Below are 19,892 nucleotides of genomic sequence, written 5' to 3'. Positions count from 1 at the left end.
GGAGTGTTGTAATCTTATAAGTCATTCAATGTGTGGATGGCCAACCCACTACAACTTTACATGTTTGTCCACTAATCCACTTGTTGCCTCATCCTTCTATATAAAATCACACACAAAAACACAAAGCCTTACTGCTGAAAAGAGAGAAAAGAAAGAAGGAAAAAGAAAGGAAGCAAAGAGAAGCCACAAGGCTCACAACAAAGAAAAGAAAAAGAAGAGGAGAGAATAGAGAAAGTTATTTTTGTAATCTTATTACTTCAGATTATAAATGAAAGCATCACTACTGCTCCGAGGACGTACTTCGGTCACATTGACTGTAGAGGAACCTCGTAACTTTTGTGTCTTGTTTATTTATTCCATTGCACACATCATCGATTTTACAACAAATTCCATATTTGCTTTCCCTAAAAGTGATGGTCTTTTGCAATCCACTTTTACTTTCTCATAAAAATCTTTTTTGAAGAAATTTTTTTGTTTAACCTAGGGGTGTAGTCATTTTGATTTTTAGAGGATTTTAATAGACTTTTTTTAATTGACACATTTCAAAAGATTTTAATAGACTCTACAATTCTATATGGGTTTTGATACATTTAGATGAATTTCCATTGTAGATTTCTATGAATTTGTGCAAACTTCTATCATGGATTTCTTAGGATTTTTTAGTTGACTTCTACAACATCAAATGAATTTCTTTTCCAATGCACAATCTGAAGAAAAAATAAATAAATAAATAAACATAACATAAACATACAAATGTTGACATAGAAACACAAACCAATCAAATATGTCTTTGCCTTTTTCATTTGAATTATATTAAAATAAAAAAAATCAATTAACCAAAACAAAGATCATTGACTTACAATCACCTGTAACCAGCCACTTCAAACCTAATCAATCATAAAATTAAACTTAAAAATAATAATTTCCACCCACATAATTAAAATTAGGAATCGAAGTTGATATGAAAATTAACTTAACACACAAATTAACCCTCTTCTGACAATTGTAGTATATAAGTAAGTAGGGATCGTTCTTAAACCGGGGATTAGGAGGGATTGCTAAACACTTTAAACTGACTCAAATAAATAAAACTAAACCTTAAAAAACTTAACTCAACTTAAAAGACTCAAAACAAGTTCACAAGACTCAAAATAAGCTAAAAACACTCAAAACTGCCTAAAAAACACAAACTGGGCAGATTTGACTCTATACACAAAATTGGAAGAATTTTGATTCTAACTTGACTCAAAACACTTGAAAACACAATCTAAAACATATTCTAACTAATTAGACACTCTAAAATAAATGGGGATTTGGTTTTGGACGAAAATAAAATTAAAAAAACAAGAAATTAAACTAGGCAAATTTGGACGAATTTGATGGAATTAAGTGGATGATGGGCTAGCTAGGAGGTCTTTCTCCACACATGACATACTTGCATACAAAACAATCTCCAGTTGCTTATTCAATGAATCATGAACCTCAACACCCCAAGTTAATTAGGTACGCTTAAATTAACCTTCAAATTTTCCTTAAGTCATTGAATTGAATGGAATTAGCGCATTGCAATCAAATTATTCCTCAAAAGTTCTCTATATGAAAGCGCATAATAGAAAAACAATCAAAAGTCATTAGATTCTATGAAAATCATAAGTGTTGACGAGACATTCGTAACTATGAAAGCACATGATACTTATGCCAAGAATTTACTTAACATGATTATCACCAACAACCTTAACTACTCATGAATATAAGTTCCCAACGATTAGGTGAAGTTTCCTTATACCCTAGCATCAGATTTATGCATGCAAATTAAGTGTGCACTCTCAATTCATATACATAAACAAGTTTTAATTCAAATAGATAAGTAAATTGAATTCACCATTCATGAAATCACAACCGGAAGTAATCAAATCATAATGCAAATATAGCCATGGTTTCAAAATTCCCCCTAGCCAAAAGGGGATTAGTTCCTCATACTCGCAAAGCAAAGATTCTTGAAATTAAACATTGAAAACACAAGAAAGATTACACCTAAACGTTTCAGCAATTCCAGGTTTAATGGCATGCTCAGCTAGGCTTCCCTTCCTCTTCCTTGCTGCGTCACAAGTTGTGGGTGGTGGATTTGGGGGTTTTGAATGGTGTGCTCTTGTTTAGGATGATGAATAATGACTGATTATGGTGGTAGGGTGCGACAGGTTGTGTATGGAGGTGTATGGAGTCGATGAAGGGTGAAGAATGGAGGCTAGGGTGTTGTGGCACAAGTTTCTGAATAGCATAAGGGGGTGTTACAAAATTGTGGCTGAAAATATCAATATATAGTCCTAGGGTTAATTAGATTAGGGTTACAACTTAGCAGATTTTATGGATTAGGGCCCTAGGGTTCGGCACAATTGATTTAATCCACTTCGGAGAGGTTTGGCCCAATTAATTTCCGAAAAGGATTTGTGTAACCCAAATCTACAAGGAATAAGGCCTAACAAATCAGAATCCAAAAGGAAAAAGGAATTCGTCCAAAATTGGGCCTTTTAGAAACTAAGTGTTTTGTGGCAGATTTTGGGTTTTCTAGAAGAAATAAAATGGGGAAGGGTGTGGCACCCTTTTAGAGTTAGATAAGGCTTCTAGAAATTAGGTTTTTAGGTCCACTTGCAGCTAGGATTAAGGTGGAACAAGATTAGGTTAGGATAAGATAGGATAAGGTTTGGACAAGTTAAGGTTGGATAATGTTTCCTCTTTTGAGTTGATTCCTTATCCTCTTTGTCTTTAATTTAATTTCTTCATCTTCTTATCAGATTCCTAGCCTTTTGAACTCCAAATTCGTCCATCCATGTTGGCCCATACATGTGCTATCCATTTAGTGCCCAAAACTGCTCCAAAATGCACCAAAATGCACTTTCTTGGTACTTTAACCCTTTTGGACCTACAAACACACGACAATGAGTTGAAATACTACATTAACTAAGAAATAATTACACAAATACATAAGAATAAGCTACCTAAGTTGCCTAAATATGCTCCTATTAGAAGCCATTAAAATCTTTTGTATAAATCAAAAGCAACACCACAATTGAGTTTTAAAATCTAATACAATACACGCACACACAAAAGGCAAGTCAAAGAATATGTTGTCTATATTCTGGGTTTTGTCTCATCCATTCTCTGTGGGCTGCTGCTCTTTATATTCTAGGTTTTTTCTCGTCCAAATAATACATTGGATTGGAATTGTATATGACGGAATTGCAATTGAGATTTTACAATTGTACATGACAAAATGTCAAGGGGTGGGTTGTTGGGGATGAGGGTGACGAAAGATAGTTCTTCTTATGCAGAGAGAATTCTTTGGTCTTGAAAAGAAATCATAGGGGTGGAGGTTGGAATGTTGAAAGCATTTGGTATTTATACCACCTACCCTCAAATCCATCAAAATCCCTCACTTACACTGTTCTAAAAATCCTCACCCCGATTAATGCCTAGGCGTTTGCAAACTAAGAAAGGCACCCGCCCAAACCCACATAGGCACCCGCCTAAGTTGTAACTCACTTAGACATAAAATAAATAACTTTTCATTTTGCATTTTATTTTTTCAATAAATTGTAAGAGACTTGTTGAATATTTAAATGAACACACATGATATGATTGTTCCCTATGTTTTCATTATGTTCCAACACTTCATCATTCCCTTTTTGTAGTTATGATGAAATTATATATATATATATATATATATATATTAAGTATAAACAGACATTTATTTACATGAATATAATAAATTTACTTAAATCCACCTAGTTCGCCTAGGCCCTACTGAGCCGCTAGAATGTGTAGACTTTTTAAAATCCTAAACGACTACCGCTGGATTTGGATGTATCCTTTAAAATCCTCTCAAATCATAATTTGACTACACCATGATTTCATAATCTTTTAAAATCTTCCTTTAGAATTATAATTGACTACACTTAGATTTTAAAATCTATTAAAATCCTATCAAATCCTAATTTGACTACACCCAACATCTGAGCAATACATGCATGAAATTAAGAATTAGAGATGGCATGAACTCAAAAATAATTTTAAACCACAGGAAATTCAAGGCCCTATGTTGGTGAATCAAGACCCTTTATAAAAGAAGACATATTTGAGCTTTCATACACTTGAAGCTCATTCTTTCATTCACAAGGTTATCGCCCAAGTGGAAGGCCTTCATGTTGTCACCATGAGGGTTTGATGAAAGGTTTATCTACAGCTTCCAAAATTGCAAGTCTCTAAGTCTCCACACAAAGGATGCGGTGTGAGGGCAGGATAGATGACTTAGGAGAAGTTTTGGTGCTAGTAGAAGTCCCCCCTGAAGGCCGGCCTCTTAGAGAGAAATAGAGAGAAAATTGTTTCTCTTTTGCCTCCAAAGAAAACCCTAATAAACCTTCACCTATAACTTACTTTTTATACCCACGCACAAAGGAGTGACAAACTTGAAACTAAGGCAATCCCTCAAGCATGGTCAACCTCTCATAATTAGTGAGCTAACTGCCTATTTTGTTTTAGTTGTCATACAACTTAAACTCAATGGGTCTTCAAGATCATACAAAGTTGTTCGTATGACTAATTAACTAATTAATTAATTTTGACCATCCACAATTAAAATTTAATATCCATCTCATCTCATTCATCCTTACACGGTGTACGATTCATTAGGTTCCAACTAGCGAGGTAATGCATGATTGTAACTAGTAACAATTGATTGTGAATTGAAACTAACTTTTAATTCTCTCTTTAATGATTGTTAATCTTTAGGGCTTCTACAAACCATGAGTGACTCTTAACAATATGTCATGGCTACCCAAACTAAGTAGAATTTGTTGAACAATCTATTTAGTATTCAGTTTAGGATTACAATGAAATACAGTATTTCCCTATATCAATACTCTTGATCACATTGTTTGGTTGAAAGTTTATTCTTATCTACTATTCAATGTGATTCTCTTGTCTACATGATACCTTAAATGTGATTTGGTACGTACTTCCTAAATCTCATTCATGTGCTATGGACATATATTCTTAATCATATGACAAAATGTTCTCCCTCAACAGTTTGAAGGTTAGGATCCCTTGTTGTGCATTCGCATGCCTACATGATTAAGTAGCTTAACCTCAACTATGTCGTTGACACCCTTTAATGAAATTCCTTTAACATATTAAAAAAATTAAGGACCTAACCACAAGACAACTATGATGCATCATGTCAAATGACTACTTTGCATTATCCTAACTAGTGAATTATCATATGACATGAGTATGCTGATCATATCCAGTTGGCTCACTCTATTAAGCACCTACATGCTTGTCTTGGTGTCATTCATACCAATTACTCGAGACCAGTCACTTATTGAAGATAAGACATAATATATATATTGATCTATTCAAATTGTTAATGCCCATCGTAATAATACTCTATGTATGGATGTCATTGAGTGGTCCCTACCTTATGTTTGGTTCCATTAAGTGCGCCTGGAACTGTTCTTCCTATGAATTCCATGAAGTGGGTCTGGAATTCTACTTCCTATGTTGTGTATCAATTCTACTATAAGTGCATTTGGAATGCGGAACTTTGTGATTAGTGCTACCCTACTAGGCTGTTATTATCTTATATATGAAAGAGATGATTGAATGTTGTGTGGATTCAATCGTGATTTGTGAGTAAGGATTCTTTTATATATGAAAAGGATAGTGAAACGTTTATAAATGAGATCCATTGACTTTTGTATCACATATGTTGTAGTACTGTTACTCACATGAGCTTCATAGCTCAACTAGGTACACTCAAGTGCAGCTTGAAAGGTATGCATTTAAAGTATTGAGAGTCATTCAAAAGGAAGAATCTGATTATTCACTTATGGGAGGGATTTATTGAGGATTCCAAGGTGTTTTTTTTTTTCATAGTTTTAATACGACGATGATTTTTTTTGTCCATAGGAAAGCAAATGGGGTTGCGCATCGCTTGGCTAACTTTGGGCTTCTTTGACGAATGAATTGCTTTGGTTTGAAGAACATTTGGGATTCTTACATAATGTACTTGTGGTTGATTTCAATTGGGTTTTTACTTGGATAAGTTTTTTTTTGCTTTTTCCAGAAATTTTAGTAAGTTGTTTGGCATGCTTTGCTTAGTTAAAACATATCTAATGTCTTGGGCAAGAATTGGAGGCTACAAGCAAAATCTAGCCCCTAAGAAATGATGATATTGTTTGCCAATATTTCTTTGGTTCTAGCAATGAATGGATAGGCTAGAATTTCAAATTTTAAGTGGGTCCCACACTGCCCAATATTTTTTATTGGGTTAGTTTGGCTGTGCAAATGTTTGGGCTTCAATTTGACTAGGCAAATTATGTTGGGTTTAAAGTAGTTTTTTCAATTTTGAGGGCAAGATTATGAATTTGGCTAGACCATATGTCTCCCATTAGAGAAAGTTCACTTGTAGACTAATTGATAGGATAATTTGGTTGAATTGCCCTTAGCTCCAAAAAAGGTGATCCACCGATACAAAAAATGGAGGGCTATTGGAGCAACGGCAGCAGTTTATTGGGATGCCCTTACAATTGAAGTCGGGGCTTGCACTCCTTGAATTTGTTGACGTCAGCATGGTCGTCAACATAATGACAGACTAGTGCCCACTTGTAGTTGACATAGCCTAAAGGATGTCCACACGTGTTGCAAACCGTTGGATTTCCAACGATAAAAAAAATTGCAACTTTTTCTGCAGCTACCATATGGTGAGATCTTGGGCATCCAACGACAATAATTTTGAAAATCAATGGCCATGATTATTCTAGCGGTAAAAAATTAAAAACAAAATACAAAAAAAATATAAAAAAATCCCTAAAAGTACCTATTTTTTTTTTTCTATAAATACCCAACCATATTCTTCATACTCCACACCACAACTTAATATTTGTTTTTACTACAATCTCTTTGTTTCTAACTCCCAAGTCCCCTTTTTTTTTTCTTTTTCTTTTTTAACAAAGAAAAATGAATGAGATTTCAAATTGGTCAATTAAGGAAGATGTTGCTTTGCTTCGGGCTTGGATGCGTCTTACTCATGACCTGATCATTGGAAATGAGATGAGGGTGCAACATACGTGGATTTGTCAAGAAGATTCAAGGCACATCTGGAGTGAGCAATCTATGTCAAGTAGGTACAAACATCTGCATAAAGATTTGAAAGCTTAGCAAAAAGTGCTTGCAAAGTCAGAAGGAAATTATCGAAGTGGCAATAATCTAGCCAATAGTTAATAACATTTTAATATTAAGTCATGTCAAAATGTAATTTAGTTAATTAAAAGTAATAATTTGATTATTTGTTTCACATTTAGTTTTTCAGCAACTACAAGTACACATGTGGTTCAATGTTGCCAACCAAAAATCATTCACAAGGCACAAAAGTTGGAACATTGTGAAGCATACTACAAAGTTTTGCCAAGTGGTCCACAAGTTGTGTTGAACAACTCCTTTGCACGAATCAACTATTGAAGAGTTGCCATTGGAGACCCTAACTCAATCTATCATATAAACTAAAGAAACCTCAAGGCCTATTAGTAAGAGGGGTGCTAAGGAAAAAGCTGAAAGAGGGAGTTCTTCAAATAATGATTATTCCAAATTAGTTGACGAATTGGCTCGCCAATATGCATTGAATATGGAACGAGACGTGTTAACATATGAGCAAAACAAGGCTAGAAATGAACCAAAGGTGAAAGAAAGAGAGTTAAATAGGCAAGAAAGGCAAAAGGAGAAGGATCATGAGATCACATCTTGACACCTCAACGATGAGTATCCTAATTCCAAATGTTTTTGGAAAAAAGAAAAAAAATCACGTCATGGGAAGAAGATTCTCCGTGGAAGATGAGGAAGTCCATACACTCCAAGGAAAGACAGACTGAGCCACACTGTTTTATCTCCTATGTTAAAATTAATTATGTTTGTTGTAATACTATGCTTTTTCCTTATATTTGAAATAATTGATTGGAATTAGACTTTATTTGAGAAATAATGACATGTGGAGGATAAGGCCAAGAAAACATAAAGAAAAAAATAAAAAACATATATGTGAATAGTAATCTCATTTGCCCTTGGCCTTTCTTTTCCCAAACAGGTGGACTTGCACTAAAGCAATTACGATTTAAATTGAAAACTAAGGGCAACTCCATTGCCCTTGCTCTTGCCTTGCCTTCTTAAGAGCATCTTCATAAATTCCATCTGCTTTTGTGGAAAGTCAAGACTTTTATGTTTGGCTTTCCTTGTCAAATATTGTAATTGAACTACACACATGCTCAATTTAGTTTTCAGTTATACTCTGATTATAAACTATTATTACTGGAGTAAATGTTCAGGATGTGGCACATTTCACCTTAAAAGGTTTGTTTATGCTTGTGCATTTCATGTATGTATTCCTATTGCATTCTATCTAGTTTGATTTTCTAATCAATTTTGCGTGCTGATTTCCAGCTGTCTGGGCACACAAATTAAGACAGCCCATATGGGCTGACTGACACCTTTTTGCTGGTGGTTAATTTCTGGCCATTGATCTGCCTAGATCTTTTTTGCAGCTGATAAATGTCATTTGCACAAGTTGGTTGATGGAAATCAGATTTCCTTTGGTATATCTTTGCACTAGGGTTTCAGTTTGTCTCCATGGGTTTAGGATTTATTTTAGAGTGAGAGATTGTCTTAAAAGCTTTGATTTTGCCTCTTCTCTATTTATGAAACCCCAACTGCCTTCTTCATGCATTAAACACCAATCATTAGGGAGTAGGTTTGCATTGTTTTCATGGTCTTGCATTAAGTTTCAAATCCTTATATACACCTGATTTTAGATTCTCATCAGTTTCTTCCTTCAAATGTCTGACTGGAGAAACTGACTAATCATTGAATCCAGATTTCACATAATCATCATTGTCATATCATTTGCATTGGTTGTGTTGGTTCATGGTGCCACAAGGTGATGAGCTCAAGAGGACCTGCCACTTCGTGAAGACCGAATGAGTCCATCTCGTGTAAGCAATGTTGCACAAAGGTATAAGTTGCTTCGTAGATTAAGATCTAGGAATTGAGCTTGTGTGGATACTTTGTATGAATCTTGTTTACACTAGTCGATTGGACTCAGTGGTGAGTCCCTGGTTTTTTAATCCAAGGGTGAGTTTTTCCAGCCAAAAACTCCTTGTGTTGATTCTTGTTATTCTTGTGCACATATCTTGTTAATTTGCATGTAACTCATTGACTCTAGGGTGTGCAAATAGATATGTGCTTTCAACTAAATTTGATAAAGTTTTAAAGTGCAATGAACTGGACCTTTGTTAACTAAGGTTGTGTTAGTAAACAAAGTATAATTGTTTATTCTTGATTTTGGTAAACTAACAAATCTGATTTTAGTTGATTGGTGATGCTGACTAGTCAGTCAAGCATACATCGAATTTTAAATTACAGGAGATTCCACTTGGTACCAATTTCATTTTGCAAGCACTTCTTGCCAAGCTTTCAAATCTTTATGCAGAATTCTGTATCTACATGACATGGATTGCTCACTTCAGGATGTGTGCCTTGAATTTGCTTGACAAATTGTGCATGAATCTTATTCCACATGAATAAGAAGCACCCAAGCCTAAGCAGCATTTTCCCCAATCGACCAATTTGACTTCTCATTCCTTTTCTTGGTAACAAAATGATTTGGGAGGTAGAAAACAATTATAGGAGATTGTAATAAAAATAAATATAAATATTGAGTTGTGGTGTAGAGAATGAAGAACATGGTTGGGTATTTATAGAAAAAAAATTTGAATATTTTTTGGTATTTTTTACCATTAGAATAATCCTAGTCATTGATTTTCAAAATTATTACTGTTGAATGTCCAGGATCTTGCCACGTGGCAGTAGCAGATGAAAGGACCATTTTTTTTATTGTTGGAAAACTAATGGTCTAGATGAATGGACTGTCGGAAATCCAATGGCTTGGATTGAAAGGAAAAAGAGCCGTTAGGCTCTGTGTGGGTACGATGTGGTTGTCTTCGGCTAACTTCCATGATGACATCGGTCAATCCAATGGACGCAAGCCCGGGCTTCAGTTAAAAGGGTAGCCCAACAAACTGCTGCCTTTGCAACAATTGCCTCTTCTTTTGCGGACGGGTTTCTTGGGACCAAAGGCAATTCGACCCCAATTGACCTATTAATTGGAGAATGGATGGTGTTACTCTTTGGATATGCTCTCACGATCCACTTTGACAATCTTTATATAATTATAAAATGTTGTTTTACCTCAGGAGAGTGACTAGTGAATATACATCTTGACTTTTGAGTTAAAGTGGTGAGCAAAATGCTCCCAAATTTCACCTGAGGCCGTGCATATGCTAGCGTGCGCAGGGGTAAAATGCCCCACCTAACCGAGAAACGTGGTCTCAGCTTTTCATTAGATTCGGTGGTTGGCATGCGTCCCGTGATTTACTCTGTCACTCACACGGTCACTCTCTGGCCCATGGACGACAAGGACCCGACCCTCGTAACGACGCCGTATCAAGGAAAAAGTAGTAACAGGCCTCCCCGGTGCACATTAGCCGAGACCGGTCCTCGCTCCCACTGCCGGCCTTTTGTTTCACATTTATCGCAAACTGCAAAATTCGCTTTTGAATGAAGCTCCAAATTCCAAATTCCAAAAGTTGAATTCTTCAGGTGGCTGTGCAGAAATTGAAAGGGAGAGAGGGAAATTGACTGAGGTTTTGACTAATTTGACCCCATTGATTGGTGGATCAAGGTATCTCCCTCTTTTCTTTGTAATTTCTCAGCATACTTTCTCTCCTTTTACTGCCTCTCTCTGTGTTTGTTTGTGTCCAATTTTCCGCCATCGCGGTGAATTGGGTATCTTGTGTTGGTGATGGGTGGATCTGTGAATCGTTTCATTGCTCACTCTTTTGTTTCATTGCTCATTTCTTTCTATTTTTGTTCTTTTATCAGTACTACTACATTTTTTGGGAGTTCTTTGAATGAGGCTTCAGTCTGAATTGTTCGAAAATTGCGAATTTCGGTCATTTTGAATAGGAGGAGTGGATTTGGGCTTTAGTGGGGTTGCTTGGTAACTATTGAAGATGGATTTGGTTGATCCCAATTGGGGTTTGTAAACGCTTTATGCAATGGGGGTATTGTATTATCAATTGGTTTGCTATAAAGTTGTGAATTTGATGAAAATGCTTGGCTATCTGGTCGGTTTGTAAGGTTTTATGCAATTGTGGTACTGTATTATCAATCGTAAGTGTTTTTTAGCTTCTTGGGTTTTACTTAAAACTCCATTGAGATCTTTTATCCGTGTGGGACTTGATTGCTAAGAAATTTTGTTTAGAAAGTTTAGGTGTTCATACAATTTGACTAGTATTCAGTCTCGGAATCTTGGCTGTGGAAGTTGCAGGGTCTCTTTCCATGGTGAAACTTTGTTTAGTTATATCAAGTTTTGCTATGAACTTATGAAGTAATATTGCTTGCATATGGGTCTAAGGACAATTGACATTGCATATATGGTTTAGATTCTAGAATTTGTATGATTATTGCCTGTGATAAAAAATCACTGTTGTGTTCCAGTTTGATTCGCTTCATATGTCCAATTGCTTGGCTCTGCATTTTTTGAAACTTCAGATTCATATTTATAATGCTTTGGTCGGTATTTTGTCTTTTGAAGTGTCCATGACATGAGTACGTTGCCTGGAATTTTGGGCTGGTGCTCCGGTTTACGGAAGTGACCATTCTTGTAGAAATAGTTCCTTATTTATACTGTTAGGTGAGAGATCGGGAAGCATCCTTTTTGGAAATTAAGCAATATTATTATAAATAATAAGTCTTCTTACATCTTAACTGTCAAAAACTTTCCCTAAGCAGGTCTTCATTTGGTTGAGCTAAAGTGACTGGCGACATGGGAGTGTCTGGAAAATGGATTAAGGCATTATTAAAGAAATCAGAAAAGTCTCAGTCTTCTGAAAAAGATGACAACGTGGGTATCATAACTTTTCAAAACTAATCTTATATATCTTGTTGCCTACTGCTTTTCCTCTTCTTTCTTGTTCCCCATCCAATTGCTTGCAAGGTTGGGTTAACACTTCAGTAATATTTTTTCTCCATCTTAGTTGGATTCTTCTGGGATATTCTTACGTTATTCAAAAGTACCAGTCTGACTGACTTATTTCCTTGTTTTCAATCATTGTAGAAAACAGCTGGTTACAGGTTTCGGCACAGGAGGAAGAATTCCATTGAGTTTGATGCAAATAGACTTAAATGTGAGTTTGATGCAGATGTTGCTCCGCCAGTTGGAGATGCCAGTACTCAACTAAACACAGATGCTGTGGATTCTTCATCTGGTTCACTTCAAATACACAATGCACAAAGTGAGCAGAATGTGAGAGAAGAATGGGCTGCCACACGCATTCAAACAACCTTTCGTGGCTTTCTGGTATTAAGTTTTACAGTCGTATTTGCATTCATTGAGCACTTATAATGATGCTTGTATTGCTTACTTCAAGTATGACATTTTCAAATGCATTTAGATCAGGTTCTTCTTTCAAAAAGTCTCTTTTTACTTTAGTGATTATATATAGTAGTATAGGTTTTGTTTTTCTTTCAAAAAATTGATACAGTAGTAAGTGTTAATTAATACAAATAACGAAGGATTTGCTATGCGCACATGCTCACAATTATAGATAAGGAAAAAATGTAATTAGAAGTTGGACTTACATAGCATAATATTACTGGAGTATAAAATTCCAAAATTCTATATGATGTATTAGTTTCTGCAATCATATGTGTATCCTAAACTGCTCCTTAGAATTTAACCGCAATAAACTAAACACTACCTTAACTACAAAAATTTGCTGAACATAGCACCCATTAGCATTGCAGTAACCACAAGGAAAAGTAGATTATGATACTGCTTAGCTTTCTAAATGAGCTCCAATAAAATGGCAGCGACCTTGGTTTGCATAACAAAGCCTATTTCTCAAGCATAGAGAAAGATTCAGTTTGGCAGTTTATCAAGTTATTTTGTGACAAAATAAAATGTGCGAGTACCAAGTCTTAAACTACAAAAGTCAGGTCATCATTAAGCATGTAGAGGTGGCTAGTTGAATTTATACTCTTTAACATTTTTCATTTTGTGGTTTAGCAAACTTGCCATTTTGTACTGTTTGATTGTTTCATAAGTTTTTTATTTTTTTATTTTGTATTTTTATTTTTTTTCTGAAAACAAGCCTAGAATGTATTTGTTTAGTCAGAGTTGGTTTATTTTTGTGGCTTGGATAGTTGGACTGACATGTTATCAAGCCCTGTAGTCGAAGAGGAAAAGTGCTAATGTTTATTGTTTCAGAAAGCTTTTTGCATAAGGGTTTGTGTTCTGCAATCTTCATTGAATCTGGCACATCGTCTTCAATAGTTTGTACTTTAATGACAGCAGCTGCAATTTGTGTTTCTCCATATAGTTTGATTTATTGACCTTTCAGCATTTTTTGTGATCACATTATAATCTTTTGGTGACATATTTCAGGCTAGAAGAGCTCTTCGAGCTTTAAAAGGATTGGTGAGACTTCAAGCCCTTGTCAGAGGCCATGCTGTGAGAAAACAAGCTGCAATAACTCTTCGCTGTATGCAAGCTTTAGTTAGAGTTCAGGCTCGAGTGCGAGCAAGGCATGTTCGCCTGGCATTAGAAGGTCAAACGGTTCAACAAAGACTTCAGCAACAACTTGCAAATGAGGTTCGGGTTCGAGAAATAGAAGTAAGCAAGAGCAGATACCGTGTCTACTTTAATTACGAAAACAGTATACTGTGTGTAGATGGGAGTTGTTGTTTTCATGCTTTCCCATTTTTCTGGTATTTAATTTGATAGGAAATTATTGAAAACTTCCAATTGGGAGTCCAATTCCTTTAATGCGTTCAGCTTCTTTTCCAACTTTATTTCACCCCCTGAAACAATTAACATTTTTCTTTCTAAGTTTAATTAGGGATTGCTTTGGTTTACTCTTATAGGATTTAGTAGCTTATGCGTAAGGGTTCTTGTAGAATCTTTGTTTTGAAGTTTAGCATTTAGGGTTTAGCTCTTGCGTTTTAGGTGGAATTAAAACCTGGGAGTAGAGATGCTCAAAAAATTAGTAGAAGGCAACCCTGTAACTGTCTTAAGGGCTGGAAAAAGAGACAGCTATGGCTCACAAAATAAACGCAGAAGAAGCTGTAGGTGATAAGTGAATCTCAATGCATTTAGAGGGAGATAATGGGGCAGGGCTAGGTTTTGGTTCTATGTGGTCATCAGTTTCAACTTTCGACTTCAGTGGTGTACCTCTGTCCAATATTCATCTAGATAGGAGGGCAGTTGTTAGCTAACATTTTTTAGCAGTTCAGATTTGTCATGATAACTGCGGCTGTACATTCTCCTTTTGTGATGGACTCTTTTCTGTTGTAATGTATTGATATCTTGTGTCCAATAAAAGTAACAAAAGAACAAATTAGTATAATAATAATAATAAGATCCAGCTAAGATCCCAAAAATATTCTATGCAAGTAAAGGTAGGGGACAACACAGGGTAGGCGCAGGTGATTAGGATCTTGAGCAATCTGGCTGTCAGTGTTCTGTTTAACCTTATAGTCTCTGTGGTTTGTTTTAGTGTGGCTTGTTCACTTAGGGCTCGTTTGATAACCATTTAGATTTAAGTTTTTAGTTTTCACTTTTTGTATTTGGGATATGATGAAAGTATATGGGCGAAAGGTGAGATGAAGAAGGGTGATGGGAGAGTGGGGAAGAAATAAAGAGTGAATGAAAACAAATTCTTGAAAGTGAAATAACTTGAAATTGTTTTTCATTTGGTTTACCCTTGCTTGTACATTTGTTCTAAATCTCTCGTGTCATCCTTCCTCAATCGCTCTATATCCCTCATTTGTCCCATGTATTTCCCCTTTATCAAATGCAAAACTGAAAACTAAAATTAAAGCGAAATGGATTTCAAACAGTCCCTTAGCATATCAGGTTTGATGATAGAGAAGTGACAAGTGTTAAAATGATATTTATGTAGGACTAATGGGAAAATTGGGGAGATTAAAAAAAGAGAGGGAAACGAATAGAGGTGGAGGAGAGGAGAAAGAAGGGAACAGGACCTTAGTTCATCAAGGCTTGTCCATGGGAAGAGAAAGTCTTAAATAGAACAGTGCTAACATGCAATTGTTTAGGTGTGGTACCACAAACCAATAAAAGGATTTCATGCAGTCATATTTAGGGGACCAATATAATTTTAATTTGATGGCATCAATCTTGGCCTACTTATAGAGGCCAAGCCATACTCAAATGTAGCAAGTCAAACCTAAAAGGAAACTACAAATGAATAAAATTCCCACAATGAAGGAAACCAAACAAAATCTGTCATTCAGGAAACCAAATAAGATTATTGGCCCTTTGCCTGTGTATAACATAGGTGTGTAGGCATTCTTGACAATCTCGTGGTATGTGCTCTGTGAGACGCTGAAGTTTAGTTAACCCACATTCTAATTGAAACCAAGCCTAGTATTTCTTTCCAGTGTTCTCTATTCCTAATGACAATGGAAATAAGGTTAATAAAGTTAGTTGCATGAGTAGGCAATTGAATCTGCTGATGTTGTATTCATCAAGTTTCTAATTCTTCTGTAATTACAGAAACGGGATCCAATGTGCATGTATTGCATATTAATGACTTACTAACTTGTCAATTACCATTATGTTTGACATAAGCTCTTATAGATGTACATCTCTATTAACCTCTTCCATTCTTGTTTCCCTTGGAATGAAGGAATGTTGACAGCTTCTTCTTGACTGTGGTGCAGGAAGGGTGGTGTGACAGTGTAGGATCTGTTCAAGAAATTCAAGCCAAGTTGTTGAAGAGGCAGGAGGCTGCAGCTAAGCGTGAGAGAGCTATGGCATATGCTCTTGCTCATCAGGTGACACATGATAACCACTCTGTTGATTTCTTCGTGGTAGCATTTTTGTTATTTTTATTTTTTGGGCCTGAATTTGATTGTGAATTGCCCTAAAAGGAAAGACACAACTTGAAAGGAGGAGAAGCATAAATGTCGAAACATGATCATCTGGAGTGGGAAAATAGTGGTTTCAGTTCAGGATTCTGAGCTTTAATATGATATTTAGCTAGTATGATAAATATATCACTCTGCTAGGTCTTTTGTTTCAAACAGAAGTTTCGACTAATAGAATTTGTTTGAAGTTAAGCAACCTTGTCTGATTGGTCTCTCAGTTACTCAGCCAACTGAATTTCATTAATCAGATACTTTACCACTGTTACTTATTAACATAATAACATATGAATAAAAAATATTTCAAAAGGCATATCCTAGACTTTCTGGATACTTGGATGTGTGAAGAGAAATCTGACCCCATTTATTGAAAAGGAGCTGTAATTTGCTCTCCAAAAGTCATTCTGCACTCCAAAACATGTAACAATGCAAGAGAGAGAAAAAGCAATTGGAGGAGTGCCACAATAACAGTACCCTATTAAAATTGTAAGGGAAAACATAAAAGTCATAACATTTGTTGGACTCTTGGATGTTAATGTGATTGATATCTTTTTCTTTCAGGTTGCAGAATTGTAGCGTGTGTGTAGTTTTGCGCACACATTATCCAGCTTAGCTGCATCAATCTTTTATATTGACCTACAATGGGTCGTTAGTTTTTTCCCTGGTTTGAAATTGTTAGAAGCATTGAATTCACCTCCACAAGCTTACACATAAGATTTTGCTTTTGTGCAGTGGCAAGCTGGATCAAGACAGCTGCTAGCTCCCTCGGGGTTCGAACCAGATAAAAGCAGCTGGGGTTGGAACTGGTTAGAAAGATGGATGGCTGTCCGTCCCTGGGAGAACCGCTTTCTAGATATTAATCTCAGGGATGGAGTTATGGTACATGAGAATGAATCAGCTGAAGATAAGAACGGCAGTATAACCCAGTTAAAATCTGCTGGCAAGAATTCAAATATTCAATCAAATCTTTCAATTCAAAAAGCAGGTCCCTTTCATTCTGATGGCTGTGATTCTTCACCTAGTAAGTCATCTGGAATGCTTGAGGCATCCAATACTACCCAACTTGGAAAGCAAAAGTCGAAGCCATATTTGGATGATGCAGCTGAACAAGGAAACTCCAAACCTGCTATTACTTCAAGATCCCATAGTAATCCAAAAGAGAGATCCACTGAGTCAGATAAACAGGCAAAGAAGCGGCTGTCTTTGCCTAATAGCGGTGATTCTCTCTCTCTCTCTCTCTCTCTCTCTCTCTCTATATATATATATATATATAAGCTCCCCTAAAAATGAACAAGCCTTTAGATAGGCGTATCTGTTTCTAGAATAAGCAGGTGCTGTATCCTTGATTTCATTTCCCCAAGTGACTCGTCTTAAACAGTGGATTGGAACTGCATTATGATGTTTATTTTCTACCTTTTACTCCTTTAGTTGTGCTGCTAAATATTTATTTCATTATCAATTTCCTTGGTCAGGGGGAAGCAATGGATCCCAAACTTCCAGACATCCTATAAGATCTAATGTCAAAGGGACGCCCAGTTCTCAGAAGCCCATCAAAGCTAGATCCAAACCCAGTGGAAGAGGGGATTCAAACCCTACAAAATCAGTCTCGCAAGCCGTTGATGCATAACTTAAAATGTTCCGTGGAAAATAACATTCTTGATATTTCCCGCTGCGGTGCTTGCTGTTATAAATCTGTACATATTGAGCTGCATTGGGAGGCTGCTACTGCTTTGTTCGTTACTGTCATACCATTTTAAAGCAGTTTCAGCGCAGCAGTGTCAAGAACGGAACAATTGGTGGAAGCAATGAGACTAGTAGGATCATTGTGTGATTGTTGTAATCAAGTTTGATTAGTGTTGTTAAGTATGCTAGCATGTGTTTACTATTTCAATGTACAATTTTTGTAGTTGCCTTTGATGTTACTGTCATTGGCTCGGGTCGTCAGAAGATCTGCAAATGTTTGGTAGCTGATGGTACGACCTGGGAACTGGTTCACCTAAACTCGGGCGGATGTCATGTATACCGGTTTATGAAGTATTTTTACGTGAATGTTGATTGTTGAATGCCTTATTGTTTGGGTTCTTGACACCATCTTTTGACAAGAGCTAGAGAAGTCTATGAGCTCGTTTGGAAGTACTTTTAAGATTACTGAAAGCGTTTTTGATGAAAATGTTTTTGACCAATCCTTAGTAAAAATCCAGGAAAAAACACTTGAAGTGCTTCTTGAAAGAAGCATATAACTAGTGTGTTTTTTTTAGAAAACGCTTCAAGTGCTTTTAGAACTCAAAAGTATTTTATTTAAAAGCGGTTTTAGTCATTTTAAATGCAATTTCAAACAAGCTCTAAGCGTCGAAACTGTATTGGTTGATGGGAGAGTATCCTACGCACATTAATATGTAGCCATAAGATGTGTCGTGTGGTCCAATTAATGCCATGACTCTCAGTTGCGCTAAAACCCTTAGAGGAAACTAATGCAGAAAACTTATTCGCATGCTTTTGCCACATATTTTATTTCTAGGGCTGATATACACTCTCAAATGTTGCATATTACAATTCTAAATAGGGCCGAAGAAATTCTTGTTAGCATACATAATACAATGGAATTAAGATAAGACCTTTGTATAAGACTCAATTCATTAAATAAGAAAAAATTGAACATATCAACTAGTCGGGCAATGAGTAGGGGACTAGGTTTTTTTAATATTTTAATCAAATTTATAGCATAAATAAGTGTGTGCTTATATTTAAAAATACATATAATTGTATTGAAAAATTGATGACCTTAAAAATTATAAAGCCTATGTGGGGCGCAGACCAAGTAATTATGAGCTAACTACATCCTCGTGAATGCACGTGTGCCATTTAGCAACTGAGCTCGGTCGGGTGAGTAGAATAGGTATAGTAATGGTGATGTCGAATGCGTTGTTAACTTCTGTACTCAAGCGATTATGGCCGATGAAGGAACACGTCTCAGTGTTGGATTATAGAACCAAAAGACAAGGTTGCCTAGATCACTGCAAAATTTAGGATCTCCTGTGCCAGGTTTAGCTGCCTAGACAATATTCGTGAGAATATAGGTGTGCCGAATCGATATCAAGCTATTGGGACACAAGTACTCAAAGAAGATATGCATTTTTATGGTGAACATGGTTTGAATGTCTGAATGCCGAACTGCAAAATGCACATGAGAGTAACCAATCATAGAAAACTCCACGTCGCTGAGAAGCTAATGAAGTGACCTCTTTTGGTGAATAAGTTAAAAAATCTACACCGGCCGAGACTTGGATAGATAACCAACCAATTAGAAGCAGTGTTTGTTAGTCCAAACTGAAGATGCCACCGATTGTCAACACAGTACTGTTAGTCCAAACTAAAGATATGTTACTAGGAGGGTTAAGATAGTGTTTTTTCTAAAAAAGTGTGAGAAGGGTTTCATGTAGAGCGAGAGTTTTCGCGTAGAGCATTTGAGTTGTTTGTTGAGTTGAAGTGGCTTTCAATGTTGCAAAGTCTCTTCTATTTATAGGCAACGCTTCCATGGTAAACAAGCCTGCTATGTTAGAGTTCCAATGGGACTGTGTTTGCTTAGCATTTGCTTGGATCTTCCTTTATCCCTTCTCAGCTAAAACATTATCTTCATTCAGTCTTTGCCTCTTCGATTCTTACAAGGACTCTGCACATAGTCCCATTAGACCATCTCCAACCCATGGGATAAAACTTAAAATATAAGCTTTAAAACCCCACCCCACCCCACCCTCTAAAAAAATTATTTTGGACCCACCAAATTGTCATATTTCTAACATTTTTTTTTTACTTATAATCTAACGGCTATGATCAAATAACAT

The 19,892-nt window shown here is 36.1% G+C and overlaps 1 protein-coding gene across 2 annotated transcripts; it reads left to right on the top strand.

Annotated features, from left to right (window-relative positions):
* Positions 1–10,468: 10,468 nt before the first annotated feature.
* On the top strand, positions 10,469–18,113 carry LOC103957915 (protein IQ-DOMAIN 5). 2 transcript variants are annotated; one of them, XM_009370139.3, is made up of 8 exons: positions 10,469–10,783; positions 11,699–11,797; positions 11,896–12,007; positions 12,221–12,463; positions 13,550–13,777; positions 15,847–15,960; positions 16,783–17,266; positions 17,523–18,113. In XM_009370139.3, the coding sequence occupies exons 3-8, from the start codon at positions 11,930–11,932 to the stop codon at positions 17,675–17,677; spliced, it is 1,302 nt and encodes a 433-aa protein (XP_009368414.1). In that variant the 5' UTR covers positions 10,469–10,783; positions 11,699–11,797; positions 11,896–11,929; the 3' UTR covers positions 17,678–18,113. The 2 variants fall into 2 exon arrangements, with proteins under 2 accessions (XP_009368414.1, XP_009368423.1); XM_009370148.3 differs by lacking the exon at positions 11,699–11,797 and having other exon boundaries at positions 10,471–10,783.
* Positions 18,114–19,892: the final 1,779 nt, after the last annotated feature.

Source organism: the organism of the source record quoted next, unplaced genomic scaffold (genome assembly GCF_019419815.1).
Source record: "Pyrus x bretschneideri cultivar Hongxiangsu unplaced genomic scaffold, Pyrus_bretschneideri_v1 Contig58, whole genome shotgun sequence".
In the NCBI taxonomy this organism is placed as follows: Eukaryota; Viridiplantae; Streptophyta; class Magnoliopsida; order Rosales; family Rosaceae; genus Pyrus; species Pyrus x bretschneideri.
This window is presented reverse-complemented; position numbering and strand designations above follow the sequence as displayed.

Bases quoted from the DNA above. Each gene is read 5' to 3' on its own strand.
- LOC103957915 (XM_009370139.3), top strand. From the start codon at position 11,930: ATGGGAGTGTCTGGAAAATGGATTAAGGCATTATTAAAGAAATCAGAA. The intron at 12,464-13,549 runs GTATTAAGTTTT...GACATATTTCAG, and splicing joins CAACCTTTCGTGGCTTTCTG to GCTAGAAGAGCTCTTCGAGC. The intron at 13,778-15,846 runs GTAAGCAAGAGC...ACTGTGGTGCAG, and splicing joins TTCGGGTTCGAGAAATAGAA to GAAGGGTGGTGTGACAGTGT.